We start from the raw sequence: 17,809 nt of genomic DNA on the forward strand, positions 1-17,809 counted from the left end.
CTCTTGCTTGAGTTCCACGCTCCATGAGAAAGGCATCCAGGCAAATCGCAACACAGGGCCCAGAAGAAATGCTACGTGCCAATGGGTTGAGGCTATTTTTAGTTGAGCTACCTACTCCCCTTGTGTGTTTTTTTTTTTTTTTCCCATTCTACTTTCAAGCAGGGCTTGTCACAAAGGGGGAATTTTCTCATCGTGTTTGTTTGTGGTTGCTATAACGTTACTCATCCAGCCCTAAGGTGGGATGAGCCGTGCTTTGCTCAGCTGCTTGGTGGCACAAGCCCAAAATGGCAACAGGACAAAATCTCTCTGGCCAAAGTCCTACAGGTCACCTCCTGGCTTTCGTGGCGAGCTGCAGACATGAGGAGGGCTTTGGGGTGGAGAACAGCTGTTGTTGAAAACCCGCAGTTTTGACTAGGTTAGAGAGAAAACCCTCAAGAGACAGGGGAAGAACCTGTTTTTGCTTACATTTATAAAGGCTTAGGAGGGAGGGTGCTCACAGACAAGGCTTCCTGTTTCCTCCAGTTTCAGTAGCAGAGGTAATGCCAGAAATAGTAGAAGTACAACAGTCGGAAGCAGTGCTTTCTCCGTAGCAAAAGGGATTTTTTTAACCTGTTGGGCACAGAGCAGCCACATGGGTGTAAGGAACAGCACTGCTAACCACAGCCTGGGCTGCCCGCTCCCAAAACCCAGCCAGGACACAGCAGGGTGGCTCAGGCACACCTCCAGGCCTTCCTCCCTGCAGTGCCACTTGGCAGAGCATGGTCACTTCTGCCTGAGCCCAGACCCTGCCTGAGCCCGCAGACCGCTGGGCTTTGTGGCAGTGCCCCCAGCCACAAGCAGCCCTACAGATAAGGGGCTCCTAGAGATAAGGAAGCCCCGAACCCAAAAGGGCTGCAGTGTGGGATAGGGAAGGGAGAACAAAACTTGCCAGGAGTCTTCATGAGGACGCTTCAACATCTGCATGCCACGCCTTTTAAATTATCCCAGTAAAAATCCACTTCAGTTTTTCAGGGTTTTCCTTGGAATCAAGTCCTGAAGGCAACACCTAAAGTAGTGTCCTGCCTCAATTTGCCTTATGCCTATATTTAAATAACATGCAGAAATTTCCTGTACAGCTTTTTGTATGACAGAGACCCAACAACAGCAATAGCCTTCAGCTGGGTCTGGAACACAGGCAAATATTAAAGACTGAGCAACATTCAGCCTTGCATAACTAAATTCAAAGAACAACCATTCTTTCTTATTCTTGTATTTTTCCTCCATTCGTCCTACTCCATGTACGGTAAGGCAAAACAGTAACTCTAGCAGAAAGCAGAGACGCATTAAAAGCCTTAAATAAAGAACACGCAAAGGTTATTTTTTTGAACTCTGTTTCACTTTGGAAATAGCCAGTGAATCCATAATAGTTAGACAAAGTGACCAAATCTGTAAACTGACAGACTCATCAGATACATATTTGTTCTTGGGATTCATCTGCGTGTCATCAGATTTTCTGGCCAGACCATCTTCATGTCTACTGTCCAGGGAACTTTTTGAGTAAACCACATGAAGTGTAATGTCATCCCTTTGGAATAAAAAAAGGGAATGGGCATTGCTTCACAGTCCAGCAGATGTTACTTCTTTTTAAACCTTTGGGAATTTTATGAACTTTTCTTCCCCTAAGAGGTCACAAAAAATACAAAATCTCAGGAAGGCTTCAGTCTTATTTCATAACTTAAATCCACAATGCGGTTTGTACAACTACGTGAAGGAATTAGGCTTTGTAAAAAAAGAGGAAGGCTGCCAAACTCTCATGATTTTCTTGACATGTTCTCATAAAAGCTTTACTGAAGTCAATTTGTGAATTCTGTGAGAAGGATCTCATTTTGTGTTCTCTCTGGTTATATGAAATGTTTTGAGACAACACAGACCCAGACGCAGTTTTATTTGACCCTGGATGTCCCAGTAGCTGAGAAATGCTGATGGAAAATGAAATCTTGCAGGAATTCTTGTCACCTTTCAATGCAGCTCTTTCCTGGAGCAAGCAGTGTGTAGATCATGCTCTTTCCCCGTTGCTCTGAGTCTTTTGAAATCCTGTGCAAAAGGGATGCAAACTGCTACAGCTGCCCAGCACAGCTCAGCATCATACTGGAACAGGAGACAGAGAGGAGGATGCAGACTTACAGTTTTGATGCTGTCAGTTCTCAAGGGGCACGCTGCCTTTTAGAAACCAGAGCTGGTACCACTCAGGATGAGGTTAGCAGCAACTCAGGGCCTCCATTTTAGAAATCATGGGCCTGCAGCTGACAACTGCTGCCTCTCAGTGTGCCAGTTGCTTTCCAGTGCTGGCAGGAATTTGCTCACACAGATTGCAATCTAACTGGAAACACCTCTGGGATGTATGTCTTCTAACAGCAGATGTATTTAAATCATGTATATCGCCGTGTTTGAAGTGTATGGAATTTGCACTTTCCAAATTTGGCTGCTGTTCTCTCTTGTCTCCTATTTTGTTATACAGTTGTTAAATCCTGAAAACACCAGAAAGCAAGGAGTCGATGGTTTAGAATCATGCCAATGTAAATTACAGCACATGGCATTACTGCAATCAGTATCACTAAGTGGCAAGCTGGTCTCACAAGAGGTCCCGGAGTCTTTCCAGCTTTCTCAGAGAGACCGTAGAGCATCCTCAGTTATCGTAAATGAGGACAGCACCAATTAGTTCACTTTTCACCACTTGCTACTCCCAGATCAGATTTAAGGAAAATTGTGGGATTTGCACAGGAAACTACTGTACCCATTCCAGAGTCTAAATTCCCGAAGGGCTCTCTGCAGTGTCTTTTAAAAGCAATCTTATGTCCCTTAAAGTACAGGAGAGGAAGCAATTAGGTCTGCATGACATACATATTTATCCAAGTCCCTGGTCTAAAACACGTGAAACAAAACCTGAAGGTGTCTCTGATCTACACTGCAATACAGAAATGTATATGTATCTGGGAATTATATAGCTCCATAGTGTTATACACTAATTAGTGCTTCCTATACTAATTAAAAAGACTAGACAAGGGGTATAGTGTACATCACATATGAAGCTTAAGGATACCTGTGAAAAAATATTTAGCAGTGAGGAACCAAGAGCCAGAGTTTGCACTGACAGCAAATGTCCATCATTTACAAAGATAAACTCCCAAGTGTTTGCCATTGCCTGCAATTCTAATGATTTATTCTAATGAAATTCCAGCTTTGCAGACTCCTGTTACCGAAAAAATGGAAGCGTGCGCTGCGTCTGTAAGGAAAACTATGCAGGACCCAACTGTGAAAGGTAAGAAACTAACAGGATAACTTACTGGTCAAAATGCCAAAGTCCAGGAGCCTTCAAAGGAATCTTTGCACACTGGGGAGAAATGTTGTGGATGTGTATTCATTTGACTGAATCACGTTTGTCAAAGGATTTCATTCAGTTCATAATAAAATCTGTAAGGATTTGCTGCAGAGACATGTCAGGGTAGGACAGACTTCTACATCTGATGTATTTTGATCCAGTTCTTGCACTTTGTATACCCTCATGTGGTGATCTTTGTAAAAGGAATACAACTTACAAATCAAAATACAAATCAGAAACAGCAGCTGAAGTGAAAAATTGCCACCACAGAGATGCCTCTTGCAATTCCCTGCTCTGAAAAGATATCAGGCTTCTGCCAATTAAATGCTTCGAAAGCAAAGGAGAAAATACCTTATCTGCTCAAATTCGTAATGAGCAGACTCCTTCTTGGTTAAATTTTAAATGTACTTCACAGACGTAATTAAAGCAAACAACCACAGGTCAGTGCTGCTTTTCAACTTTTCCTTATGCCCACAAGCAATTTCCAGTAAATATCTTTTAAATTACAAAGTACGCAAATAAATGGAGCCATGCAGCAGAAATATAGCTTACTCTCCTGTCTCATAAAGGCCTATCTTACTCACCATGGACACACATGGACAATGTTTCAGTGAAGAAACGTGATTATAATTCAAAAATTCTCCTTGAGCATCCAATAAATTAAAAGTGCTCTAATACAAAACTGAGGGGTGTAGGATGGCTCAGATAGTGAATTTCTCAACACCTCATTTTGTTTTTCCTTAAAGCCCCTGAAGTATTTAAAAATTCAATCCACTGTCATTAATGGGCAAGGTCTGAATTCAGACAATACTTTTCTAGAGAATGGAAAAAGGATATTTGCTCCTGATGCAAAGAGAAATCAATGTGAAAAAGGTAAGATGGAAAAAAGAAAAAAAGAAAAAAAAAAAGTGAAGACTTTTGCCTTTATAGAGGGTGTAAAAATGTCAGCATATTACCTCCACAGCACTAGCACAATGACAGCAATAGTGAAAGCCCTCTTGACAGATGGCACAAAAATGGAAAAAAAAAAAAAAAAAGCCTTCTTTCCAGGCCTGTGGCTGTATGCTTTTGTTCTTAAGAAATGTCAGATGTATGCACAAAGGATAACACAGACAATTAAAAGGTCAGTGAGGTTTCCTAATAGTTATTAAAATGTCATCCTAAACTACAAGCAAATCAGATTGTATGAAATGAGCAGCATATTCACTGCAGCAGCAGAGAATGGCAGCGGCTTTCTTTTCTAACAGTCACTACTCAGCCTTACACACTGCAGCTGTCTCAAGGAAGGCAAAGCTGTGTAGATGGGTTAGGAAAAGCTACAGAAAGAAATCGGCCTGCCCTGGTCACTGGGTTAAGTCTTTGACAAACCGCTGGGGTAAGCGGCAAGCAGTGACAAAGGGCACTTCCCTCCTGCAAGATTGCTGGTCCTGCTCCCGTTTGTGTCAGTCAGGACATAAAGCATTTCAAAGACTAATGAGAGATGCCTTGCTTGTCCCTGTCCCCTCGCCAAAGAGCAAGCCCCTGCCTTGTTCACACTGCTGCTGGGCACCACCACTACTGGCTGCTGGTGCTGGCAGCAGTCACAGTATAGGGGCACCAGGTGAGAGAGGACATTGCCCCTGCCCTCCCTGCATCCCATAGAGCAGCTCATGTCCCCAGGGCAGAGGAAGGCAACGTCCCACTGCCCTCCATCCCTCCCTGCCCTCCCTAGGGGCAGCGAGCTGTGGGACACACTCCTTGGGCAGTGCCTGGCAGACAGCCCGCTCCGTTTCCCCTGGCGCTTGTGTAGGAGGCTTCCTTGTGCTGCTCCAGGGACTTGGCGCAAGTCTAGCTGGTTTCTTTGATGTGTGCCAGCAGACGGTGTCGTGAAATCGTGGAAGCCTGTGCTAGGAACTGGGAAAACACACCTCCCAGTTCAACATTTAGCATTCACCTTCACATCCAACAATCATGTTGCTGCTGGACTCCAGCGATAAAGCACTGAGGTGGTAGCAGCTGAAATCCAGGTTTTCTTAGTGCCCAAAAGTTAAAAAAGATAATTGAGCAAATGATGCTTTAGTGTCCAAAGTGAACAGATGAGAAAGGTCCTTTTGGCATTGCCAGTGAAGAGGAAGTTAATTTTTTACTCACAAATAATTGCAGGAAGCAAACATGGCTATAAGATGAAACAAAGTTTAACTTAGCAGCTTTAGTATTTCCACAATGCTGATAAATCACAAGGGAGAGGAAATATTCTTAGCAACAAAGAGCCCCTTATTGATACAACAGAGGAAAAAGACATTTACCACAGGCCTCTACTTTTTCAGACCATAAAGTGCAGAGATGGAGCAATATGTTTCCATCCATCCATCCCTGTTCTTCCCACGTGCTACCAACCATTCAAAAGAGGCCAGCGAAAGTCCAAGCCTATGATATGCCCTCAGTGGCAAAGGGAAGGGGAAAGTGAAGTTGACACATTTATTCACACTCTAAAAGTTCCTATTTGTTTTAGACAGCTACTCCAGATGAGGAGATATGGCTAATAAAAGTGAGTCAGATGGTCATAAAAAGCAGCATTCACTTCCAGACCCACAAATGCATCTGTGAGGATGTGAGGAACTGCCACTGCATTTCTGGCAAGTGAACTGAATGTCGTATTTCAGAAAAAAATTTTTTAAATCACCTTGCCCTTATAAGAGGGAAGAAACTGTGGGCCTGATGGGAACAGTAGGCAGTCTTTGCTAGTCACTGTCTGAAAGCCAAAGCTGGCTAACAGTAAGCAAAGCCCCCTTCTCACCCAAGCTCTGCTGAGTGGCTTCTGTGAGTTGGTGGACATGTGAAACAGGCAGGCTTTTGGAAAATGCCTAAGCACAGAAAGTTAAAGAGAAATGCTGCAAGATTTTGAGAGTTCAGAATAAATCAAATAGTACAACAGATTTTTATTTTTTTTTAACAGAGGGGAAAGTTTTTCTTTTTTAAACTTCATAAACATTTTGAAATTTGGAAAATATGACTATGCCACATCGTCTGAAATATTCAAAAATTATAGTAAGCCTTTTGGCATAACTATATAGCAGCATCACCCATCACTGCTTGCTCAAACTCCCATGGAAATAGGGAGTGACTCCATCAAAGTCAGTTAAATCACAATCTTTACACTCAGCATTGTATTCACAATTCTTCGAGGGGTGCAGAGAACTCCAGGTCACATGCTTTATTCTTTACATCTGGGTCACCCAAGTGATAAGATCTGCACCGAAAGTTCTGGCAGTGCTGCAAAGAGACAAATAGACTCTTTGCCATTGGCAAAGGCAGTATTTGAGGCAGCCAAATGGTTTATATTAGGATGCTTAATATTTTATATGTGTTTTTACTGTGGGGGTTCAGGACTGGAACATGAACAAAGCAGCATTGAGGAAATTACTTTCTTTATTAAAAAAAAAAAAAAAAAACTTCAGCAAATGCAGGAACAGATCAAAACTGGAAGCTCTTATCAGATCGCCCACATTTTCATTGCTCAGACACAGCAGAACCCAGATTTGTCTATGTTCACATTTTAGGAGACAGCAGGCCTCAGCCCAGGTCCCCAGCCAGAAACTTGGGAAAATTACACCAAACTGCCTGAGAGCTCACCCTCCCACCCAGAAACAGCAGAACAAACAGCGCCTGAAGACAGGGCTTTATGGACAGGAGAAAAGACTAGGACAACAGGGCAATAAAACAGGATGACACAGAGTACTCCTTACCTAAATCACACTGACAGCCATTCAACCCTCTGATACCTTCAGTGAGCAATCACTGTGCCAGCTAGTTACCCCGTGGTCATTCTTCATCCCCAGTTTGGGGCATGAGTTCCCAGCCCCTGCGGTGCAGGCTGCGGGGTCATGCGCACTCCCGCAGTGACACCATGGGTGGCACGGGCTGTCCCCATCCTGCCAGCTGAGACCCCAGTCCCACTGCTTCACAAGGTCATGCAGCAGGCAGGAATAAGCATGCTCCCTGCTACCAGCAGAAACTCCTTTAACCGAGACCCTGATGATGACACCAGGTCTACTACCTGTTGTCTTAGTGTAGGGTCACCCAGAAGCTTGAGGTATTACTGCTCACCCAGAAGCTTGAGGTATTACTGGTTTGACTAGCCTTTCAAAAATCACCACAGTTTCAACATCTCTTCCATTTTAAGATGGAGCAAGCATTCAACAGAAATGTTGCTCAAATAAGACAAAACATGAAAAGCAATTCGGGCCCATTTCAGGCCTTCTCTGAGGTGTCTGTTGCCCACCTCCCTTTCTCCCTCTGCAAACCTCCAGAGGCATCCTCCCCTCCTGGGCTCTTACTCTTCTGGCCTCAGCCAACAGGCTAACGTAGAACAAATCCGAAACACAGTGGGGATGTAAAGGGAGGCTGGCTTGGTGTCTGTTTGATTTTGAAAAAACCAGACGCCATCCCAATGCCATGTCATAAACGTATTTATTCAGCCCCCTTCCGGTCAGAGCTCTGGTATCTGCATTATAATGAAAATAACGTCTGAACTTCCCCTGAGTTTCCACATCATGAAAGGCAGTCTCTTGCCCCAGTTTCCTATATAACACAATATAGCTGGAGAGATCCAAAGCTGAAAAGACGAAAATAAACACTAGGACTGCATCTCTGCCAAGGTCATGCTGTCATATATTTTAAAACAATGGGAACAAATCATTGCACTGCTAAGGATACAAAAAAAAATAATGCAGACTGAAGTGATTGAGATACCAGGAGTGTTCAAGAAGGGAAAAATAAATAACTGTACAGACTGACGTTAGAGCACAAAACAGCCTCTGCAGAAATACAGCTTCTAATTTGCCTTCTGTCCTTTAGTAGTTGCTGACCATCATCAATTCATGGGGACATAAATAAGGTCAGAGAAAAAACACTACCGCAGATGGCAATGTCATTGCAAGTCGTCTCTGGGCTCTCTTTTCCTTTCAGGTGTGCCCCTGGTTACTATGGGAACCCTTTGCTAATTGGAAGCACTTGTAAAAAATGCGACTGCAGTGGCAACTCAGACCCAAACCTGATTTTTGAAGACTGTGATGAAGTGACCGGCCAGTGCCGCAACTGCCTGCGCAACACCACGGGTTTCAAGTGTGAACGATGTGCTCCGGGGTATTATGGGGATGCCAGATTCGCTAAAAACTGTACAGGTATGGTCTATAGTTCAGCGTAACAGAGCAGAGCAAAGAGTGGCACAGCATGGGGCATGGATTGCCTCCCGGGAATGCCTGAATCAGTCATAAAATGCCTGGGAATGGGCCTGGGAGGCAGGGAGTGCTCCTGGCCACCTGGTGGGAGGATTTGGATGCTCCAGTGGATCAGCCCTGGCACTATCCCCCTGTCATTGCCCATGAGCAAGTCTCAGAGTACAGACCCCAACATCCCAGCTGAATGCCTGGGCACAACACTGCCTACATCTTGTATCAAAAAAGGGTCCTTAAGCTCTATTTGGATATAGACATCACCTTTGTGTTTGTTCATACCACTCACATACCACAGCCGAAGCATGCAACCACCATGAACATCTGAAGTCCTCCTGGGTTCGAGGTATAGGGCTATAGGCCTCGGGACATTTGTGATGTCTGGATCAAACCTACATCCTTCTTGCAACTCACTGTACAGCTGGACTTCTTACTAGCTGACTATGAAGTGCTAGGACATGTTTGGGGACATGGAGGATGGAGGCCATGAGGATATTCTGGACTCAAGTGTCTTATGTGCTGCAGTCTTCATTTATGGGCATATTATGCCACTAGCAGTCCCTTCTAGTTTTGCTCCTGTCTCTGGGATTAATTCACATCACTAAGTCACACACTTAAATTCCATTTACACTGAATGGAAGAGATGGTGCCCACACACAGCAACCTGAAAAGCCAATCCCAGGTATCCAATCCAGCCAAAAAGACAATGGCTATAGGGAACAGTGTGTCTCAAAGCTCAGCTCATGCTTGGATCTGGGCACCCAACCCAGGCCTGCAGTTCAATCTCTGTGATTTTGAGGTTGCAAAAGCAAACCCTGTTTATGTGCTTCACTGCCTAACTCAGCTCACCAGAGATGATTTAACAGCAGTTCTCCCATATAGAATGACAGGATGTAGCTATAGATAGCAGTTTTCAGCCTCTTTTCAATAAATTTCTTAGCCATTTGCCCTTTATCCACACTTCCAAGCTTTCTACAAATGTCACTCAGAAATAAAGGTAAATTTAGAACCTTTCTCCACCAGTAAACCACAACAGCATTCAAAGCCTTAATTCCATATTAAAAGTTTGGTACCTCCCAAACAAATAGATGAAATATTATCAGAAGTGCTTTTGAAATGAATTCACTCTAAACATTTGTGTGAAAAGCTAAGAATTATCAAGTTAAATAAGAAGACTTTGATTTTCTTGAGCAGCAACCTAATCCAAATTTTAATCTTAGAACCGTAATCTTACCAACTGTTTTGGGGGCTAGACTAGATCCTGTCATACAGCTAAGACTTTTCTTTCACTTCTTGATAAAAGAACTAACAAATGAAAGCATTGTAGATGTGGGAGCTGGGAGACACCAATTCATACTTGTGGAGAGATCAAAAGGTTGATTGCCCCATAAAATTCACAACCAAATTCTGTTCTCACATTAGTACAAAAAATGAGTAGTTCCACTAACTGTGGTTCAGTTTCAGAGAAATATTCCAATGTTAGCACATCATGTTTAACTTTGAGGCTGTTTTACACATTTTCCTTGAAAATACCATGAATGTTCAATGTGGAATGTAAATACAAGCACAATTCATAGAGAACAATGAATGGGCTGCAATAAAATAGCAGTAAACAATTTGGTTATATGAGATTCTGCTGAAACCATGAATCACAAGAGCAAAATGAATGCCAGATAAGTCACTACTGTTTTTCTGTTCTGCTAGAGATTTTGTTATTCTATCAAAGTGTTCCAAGAATATTTTAATCTTTAAAGTAATATATTTTAAAGGGTCAATTAAATCCTGAGAGAGACACTTTAGATTAAAAATTATACTTTTTAAAAAGCCACTTGTGCTGGCAGTAGAAATGCAGCTTACTCAAGTTAAAAAAATGTAAAACCTCACTTACTCTTCATTGTAAGTGGTAGGAGATATTTACTTTTTGATATGCTCAAGCTGATGATGGGATTGGAGTCCACTATCAATCCCTCATAGCTGGAAATCTTAATTTAGTGGGAGCCTGACACAGCGCTGAGAAATTCCACAGGCCTGCAGAGAGGTATGGAACTAATAATTAACTTCAGCTGTACTGCTTTCCTTAGTCCATCTCCCAGACATCACCCTCTCTAGAAGGTGATGTTTTGGAACTACTTTTTTGACCAGCTGGGAAGCTTTGAACAAGTCTCTTCAGCACAGGCTTTCTGTTTTTTTTCTCATATTTTATCTGGTTTAATGAAGGGAAAATCAACCTGAGAAGCCCTTGATTTTGGTTTGACTTTCCATGCACAATCCTATGTATAATTATTACATTGGTCTTGGGATGGGAAAGGTGGGTTGGATGTTTTGAAGACTATTAATTTTAAGACCCTTTCTTTTTCCCCCAGAATGTAACTGTGGAGGGAGAATGTGTGACAGCCAGACCGGAGAATGCCTCGCAGACAGTCCTGTAGTTTCTACTGGCACAGACTGCCCCACCATTAGTAAGAATACTATGAGAACACCGAAAGTGACTGTTGTTCTTGTATTTCAATGTTTGCAGATACTAACTTAAGAGCTTGGCTCTCCAGTGGACTTAGCACTTATACCTTGATCCTGCAGTGCACCTAAACATGTGAAGATGCGCAATGTCTTGCTGACTGTGTATTTAAACATATGCTCAAGTGCACATGAGTGCACAAGCACGTTCTGCAATACAGACTGAATATTTAGGTACCAACTGTGGAGCAGTAGAGATGTATCACCAAAGCCACTTCTCTAGACTTAGAAACATAGTGACTGCAAAAAAAAACATATTCCAGCCTTAAAAGTTGCTACAACTATTTTATCTGTGCTGTCTTGCATATCACTTCTGTTTTTCTAGTTGTACATCTAGTATAAATTGTTACTGTTGAGAATTTGACATATACACATCAGTCAGTTGCTTTTCAGCTCTCTTTTAGTCTAACTATAGGAAGCCTGGGGAGCTTCCAAATGTATTATGTTGTAACTACTGGTAAACACTGATTTTTATATATATATATATATATGTATATATTTAATGCTAGTATTATTACATCTGTGGTTTAATGCAGAAAGCATAGCACATACAGGCTTCTAAACCTGTTCCCAAGAAGAAAGGGGTCCCAAAATGCAACCAGAAGGAAAATATTTGGCAGCTTCTGCCAACAAGAATACAGACTAGATGATGCCAAGCAAAAGTTCCTGTAGGAATCTGTGTTTCATGTTCATCTAAGTCTCTCCCATTTACTGGTGGCACAAATATCACTAAAAAGAAGGTGGCACTGGAGGCATTCAGCCAGAACAAGGATGTAGTGCTGTGCAAGCATAATTCAAACATGTTGTAATTGTGCTTTAAGAAGTTGCCTTCCTAATCAAATATGCATCCAAGAGTCCAGCTGTTGGACATCCTTACTTCTCATACCACCAGATTTTAAATACAGAATTCTGGCTTCTGGCAAAATGAACTTGTTTTTTCACCCCCCATCTGTTGTTCTTTGGGACACAAACACACGGAGCCTCTAGGGAATATCCAGGAAATGCCTCATCTCTCTCTCCCTACTGATTACAGAGCCGCCTCGACAGCCCCTCAGAGTAGTCCCATCTGGTGCTGCTCAGCTGGAAGCACTGTGACTGTGTTGTGGGACCTTTGGAAGTGGTATATGAAAGTGAAAAAAAAAATTGTATCCATCAGGTCCCGTCAATGACAAAGAGAGGGAACCCCATGGGGCAAGGGCACTCAAAAGTAAATTGAGGATGTTTGTTGTTAACTGACACGAACACTTAAAGAAAAAAATGACACTTTTATTTTCTTATCAGGCTGCGATAAATGTATTTGGGATTTGACAGATGACATCCAATTAGCAGTTCTGGCTATCGATGAAAGCAAAACAACTTTACTGAGCATTTCTACGGGTGTTGCAGCTCAGAAACGCTTGAATGACCTGAACCTCACTGCTACCCATCTCCAGGTACAAACAGTGGTGACGTTTCACTTTTTTAATTTAATTTCATTACATGAATTTCCACTCCATTCGTGTAAATTTCAATTCCTGCCCTCACTAAAGAAATGTGTTTTGTGGGTGCACTGACTTCTTTTCCTCTGCACACAGGCAGCGATGTCCAAAAAAAAGAACCACTCTATGCTTTGGACCATCCAAGTTGATGATGCTGCAGATGAAATGAATGATCTCCTGAGAGAGGCAGCAACTCTTGAAGACCAGGTTTGTTCACAGCCTCCTGCCAGAGCACAGAAGCTTTGCGGCTTTTCATATTCAAATGCTGGCATAGGAGGCTCACCAAACAAGGGTAGCTGAGAATGCTTTCTATTTCTAAACCTTCTGCTTTACTTAGGCTCCGAAATAAAAGTGTAAAAGATCTATCAAGTCATCTTCTCAGAAAAGGAGGAGAGCAGGGCCAAAGTCTGCTGAGTGTTGTCAGAGGTTTGTCACCTCCCCTCAGGACTCAAGTTCCCACCTTAATCCCTACACCACAGGCACAACATTTGATCTGAGGTAGACACACTGCCTTAGTATTTCAGAGCAAAGTAACCAACATTAAAGTAATTTGGACTGACTTTGGGAGCCCTTGTACTATATTTATTTTACACGTATGCCCTTGTAAAAATCCATTTAGCCTGATTAGACACTTCACAATATGCTATGAAGCTGCCAGTGTAAAAGCCTTTTGAGGTACCCACTGAGATGGAAGCTGATCAGCACTCAAGATATGTTATAACACAATTATAATCATAAATGTTATATCCTCATTCAATTGCTAAGCTATAAAATTAAGGTTATCTACTCTCAGCTCACTAACACTTCTATTGCACCCTAAAAGAATACCAATATATGTTAAGAGAAGAAAAAAGGTTGAAAAATTTCTTCTCCTGTATTTTAAACAGGTATTATTAGCCAGTTTTCTGTTGCTGAGATATATATATATAGTGAGATACATCATGTGATGTTATTCCCAAGCAGAGATAACCACAGCTGCAGTATGACTAGAGTATATTTCACGCTTATTGCAAAAAGCCAGACCTTGTATTCATTTACCAATTCCTTCAGGAGACAAATTTATACCTTAGGCTAAAACTCAGATGCAGGAGCAAGAAGAAGAAACACAAAGGAAGAGAAAATAGGGCTGTATGGAGAGGTGGAAGAGAAAATGTGGGGGTTAGTATTTTTAATCAGCACTTAGCAGAAAGGGCACTGCAGAATTACAGACTCTGTGTTCAAAAGAGAGGTTTGAATGAGAATAATAAATGGGATCTGAAACTCCCAGAATCTGCTGGCGATGAGCTTAGAGTAAAACCACACAAAACTCAATCCTAAATGTTTGGCAGAGCCCTGGGGGAGCCATGTACCTCTCCTTCCCAGGCTCTGGGCAGATTCCAGGACAAGTCTCCCTCTGCCAGCAGCAATTTGAGGGTCAATGAGAGTACCCCTCATCTGTGCTGCTATGCTTCCCGTCAATTTTATGGCAATCAGGAAACCTGTCTCAGCAATTGCCCATGCACTTAATAGTTTTATTAATAAAATGTTTGGTGAGGAAAGAGTATTATTTAAAGGCAAATGTGTGTAAAAACAGAGAGAAGCTGCTTAAAATAAGCACAAGGTGACAATGCCAAGCAACTGAGCATTCGTAGGAAACCCTGACAGGAATAAAGGAATACAAACAGAAAGCACAGCACATGCCCTTTGAAGACGTAAAATAAGCAAGTCAACAGAAACAAACAGCAAACCCTTCCACAGACCCACGCTTCATGCAGGACCACCTCCATTGCTGCCTTCCAGCTCACCCTGGTGTCACCACAGGCTGCATGGCAGGAGGGAGGCCGCGGCCTGGTGGAATTAAGCAGGCATGAAGCCAGCACAGCAACAGCCTAAAATCTTCCGGCTTATCTCCCAAACTCAAACTGATTTTACAGTGGGAATTCTTGCTGTTGCAGCCCCAACAGAGGCTTTAAACTAAACACCTTGCTACCGGCAAGCTTGTGGTGTGGTCTTGCACAGGCACACACACACATCCCCTGAGTCCAGGAAATGTCGAGAGCAGCCATATTTCCTTCTCCTTCATGAGACATAACAGTGAAAAATAAATCCAAGGACTCCCAAAGTTAATGGCTGGCTAGGAAACACGATAACTGTGCCATGGTTCACTTCCCTTATGTCCTCACCTGGTGCCTCACTATCACCATTTGGGGACCACGTCACCTCGTGTCTATATAGGAGAACGCAGCGTGGTGTACAACCTCCACCATAACATAGGATAGGAGCGTGGCTATGCTCTTCGGGGCATTTTGAATCCTGACACTCATTTTCTTAATTTTACAATTTGCATAGCTGGCAACCTCGCATGAGGGAGACAGTGATCTAAAAATGGTGGGGAGCTTTGCACCTTGTTCTTCAGTCTATATGTTTACTCAGGAAACACGATACCCAGCAAAATGAGCCAGCCCTGCTGAATGCCTAGGAGACTCAGCAGATGGGAGTTTTACAACTGTACATAATTTATGGCAATTTGATTGCAGCAAATGATGGATAAATATGGGACAGATTTTAATCTCTCACTCTGCAATTCTGAAAATACCGGCAAGACAGCCCTTCACTTCAGACTGTAAATGCTACTTTATATGATAAATGGACTTTCACATGCTCATCAGGAGAAAGCAAAATGTGTGTTTACACTGCTCATCGGCACACACGCATATGGATCTGAAAAAAAAACTAATATCTTTCTCACATGGTTTATTCATAGGGAAATCAAGCATCCAGCAAAGGCCTACTGATACAGAAGGAAACCATGGAGACCAACAACCGTGCTACGCAGCTCATGCAGCAGCTCCATAATATGAAGGATAACATTCAAGGTAAATAGATTTCTTTTCTGGTTCAGCTCAATGTGAAGCATGTGTTAATGAAACCTCCAGCAAAAAAATGTCATTGCACCCGGGCACTCTCACAAAGCAACCCATAGGCTTTAAACGTAAGGCTTTTAGAGCCTGCAATGCCATGATGAAAAGTTGTCTCTCTTCAAAGACAACTGACACTATGGGTTGATTTGGTCTGACAACCAGAATAAGAGCTTCACTTTTTTTCTCTCTCTGAAAGAGAAAAATAATAATAAATAGGTTTACATGGAATACTTCAAGGTAATTCAACTTGCAGTCTCTGATTGTTTGAATAGCTGCTCAAAGTATTTATATACACTCGTGGAGGAAGAAAAAAAAAAAAAAGAGCTGGGGCTGATTGCAGCCACAAACACAAGCACAGGATGAGAAGTAAGAGTGCTTAGTGTCTTCCCTGTCAGCAGATTCATACAAATGCACTTTTCTGATCATCCTGGTAAATAATGGAGGGCATGTGAACAGCTAGACAGATTTTTTTTTTAAAAGCACTTTTCCTTTTGAACCCACAGTAGTCAGTTAGATCTGACTAACTCTGGTGATCCCCCTACTGAGTTTTACTTCCGTTCAATTTTTTGCATTTTATGAAATTGTTCCTAAGTAGGATTTCTCTGCTTCATATAACTTCATGCAAATGCTTCTAAAAAGCAAAAGATGCTGAATAGTACATCATTTTGTGAACTTACTGCTCCGCCAAGCTCAGTGTAGAAGGTGGTAATGATTTTCTCCTCAAGCTGTTTGTTGCTTCATCAAACCAAAATTTCTAGCTGAGTTTGGGTTCAGCCCCATCTACACAGCCTTAGAGAGTGGCTGTTGTCCTCTTCTTTTTTTTTTTTTTCTTGAAATACAGAAGTAGAGTTGAAAAACTACATTTTCATTGGCTCTTTCTTTCCCAACAAAGAACGCATTGGTTCTACTAAAAGTGAAACAGAACTGTTAACCACATGGGTAGCGCAGACTGCCAGAAATGGTTATAGTGATGCTGTTTCACAGTAGGAAAGATAAATGTGATGATGAAGATCTCCCAAAATTAGAAGAGTGTAACCAAGTGCTTTTTTATGTTAAAATAGGACAACCTGTCACCTATCATCTCAATGTTCTGCTCATCTGTGTATATGATGTGAGGGAATGCAGATAAAACTTGTATCCATCTTTGGGCAACATGCTAGAGCAATAACTGCATCTCTAGAACTAACATAAACTTCAGAACATTACTTCTCTTCTGACTGTAAATGTAGGTATTTTAGACCTTTGCAGATGAAGATTCTTGATTTACAGACTCAGAGACTGCTTGGATCTTCAAGAATTTTTACTGTACCATACATCAAAGGATAAATGGCAACAGTGAACACCTTCCCAAGCACAATTGCAATTAAATAAAGATTTCCTAGTCTGAGAAGATCATCTTCATCTGGAGTATCTCTGACGTAATGTTGTTGTGCTCATATATAAAACTAAGATTAAGCCAGTTGTAGCCTCTTCTTCTGTAACTTCAGAAAGCAATAAAACCGCAAGTGAGTGCACACAGAAGCATCCCTGTCCCCTGTAAACCTGCATCATGAAAGTATCCATTCTGACGTAAAGAACACTGATTTCTCCCAGTCCTTTGCAAAGCCAACAGTGTAAAAAGCTGTTTATGGCACCAGAATAGAAAAGCAGACTGCCAGATGAAGTTAAATAGTCCTTTTTCAGTTAATAGAAATCCTTGATTAACAGGCCTGAGTGGTTCTGACTTAAAACAATTATTGCAAGTTTGGTGGCAACTTTTGTAAGGAAGTGCTGTAATACACCAAACATTATCCTTGCTGATCATTACCTCCATGGGTGCTTCAACCAATATTTCAATTTTAGTAAACATAGTTAACATATCCTGTCACAAAGATGAGGCAGGCTAAGACCATGCACACAGCATGTTACAAATGTTCTCCCTTCTTATACCTACAGTGGTAGATCACTTCTGATTACTGCTGCATCTCTCACTTTTTATAGTTACTGAGTACAGGTGTCAGCCTAAGCCTCGTTGTACGTCACCAGCACTCACTGGCTGACTTGTGGGGATAGTTCTTTTGTATCATTAGTTGTTTGGGGGAGGAAAGGAATTACAGAAGGCAGAAATATGTCTAGTTTGGGTCACAAATAGCAGAAGTCAGGTTGGCGTAGCATAGAAGAAGCAGCACCTGTCTGTGATGAAAAAGAGTGTTTGTTCAACCCAGAAAAATAGTTGCAAGCAAGTGGGTGAAAATTATTTTCACCATGCATAAAAATATTCTCCAGCATCACTACTGCAGAAGGCAAGCCAGGTTCTACTGAAGGTAAGCTGCATGTGTATGCACACGTCTATGTGTGTAGACACAC

General features: G+C 42.1%; 1 protein-coding gene across 2 annotated transcripts in view; it reads left to right on the forward strand.

Annotated features, from left to right (window-relative positions):
• LAMA4 (laminin subunit alpha 4) overlaps nucleotides 1-17,809 on the forward strand; it is a 97,221-nt gene that overhangs the window by 33,604 nt on the left and 45,808 nt on the right. For both annotated transcript variants that reach the window (XM_048081100.2, XM_013175564.3), the window contains exons 4-9: nucleotides 3,218-3,298; nucleotides 8,306-8,520; nucleotides 10,935-11,030; nucleotides 12,367-12,518; nucleotides 12,660-12,770; nucleotides 15,307-15,418. In XM_048081100.2, coding sequence (XP_047937057.2) covers nucleotides 3,218-3,298; nucleotides 8,306-8,520; nucleotides 10,935-11,030; nucleotides 12,367-12,518; nucleotides 12,660-12,770; nucleotides 15,307-15,418 — 767 coding nt within the window. The remainder of the gene's footprint in view (nucleotides 1-3,217; nucleotides 3,299-8,305; nucleotides 8,521-10,934; nucleotides 11,031-12,366; nucleotides 12,519-12,659; nucleotides 12,771-15,306; nucleotides 15,419-17,809) is intronic.

This window comes from Anser cygnoides, chromosome 3 (assembly GCF_040182565.1).
Source record: "Anser cygnoides isolate HZ-2024a breed goose chromosome 3, Taihu_goose_T2T_genome, whole genome shotgun sequence".
In the NCBI taxonomy this organism is placed as follows: domain Eukaryota; kingdom Metazoa; phylum Chordata; class Aves; order Anseriformes; family Anatidae; genus Anser; species Anser cygnoides.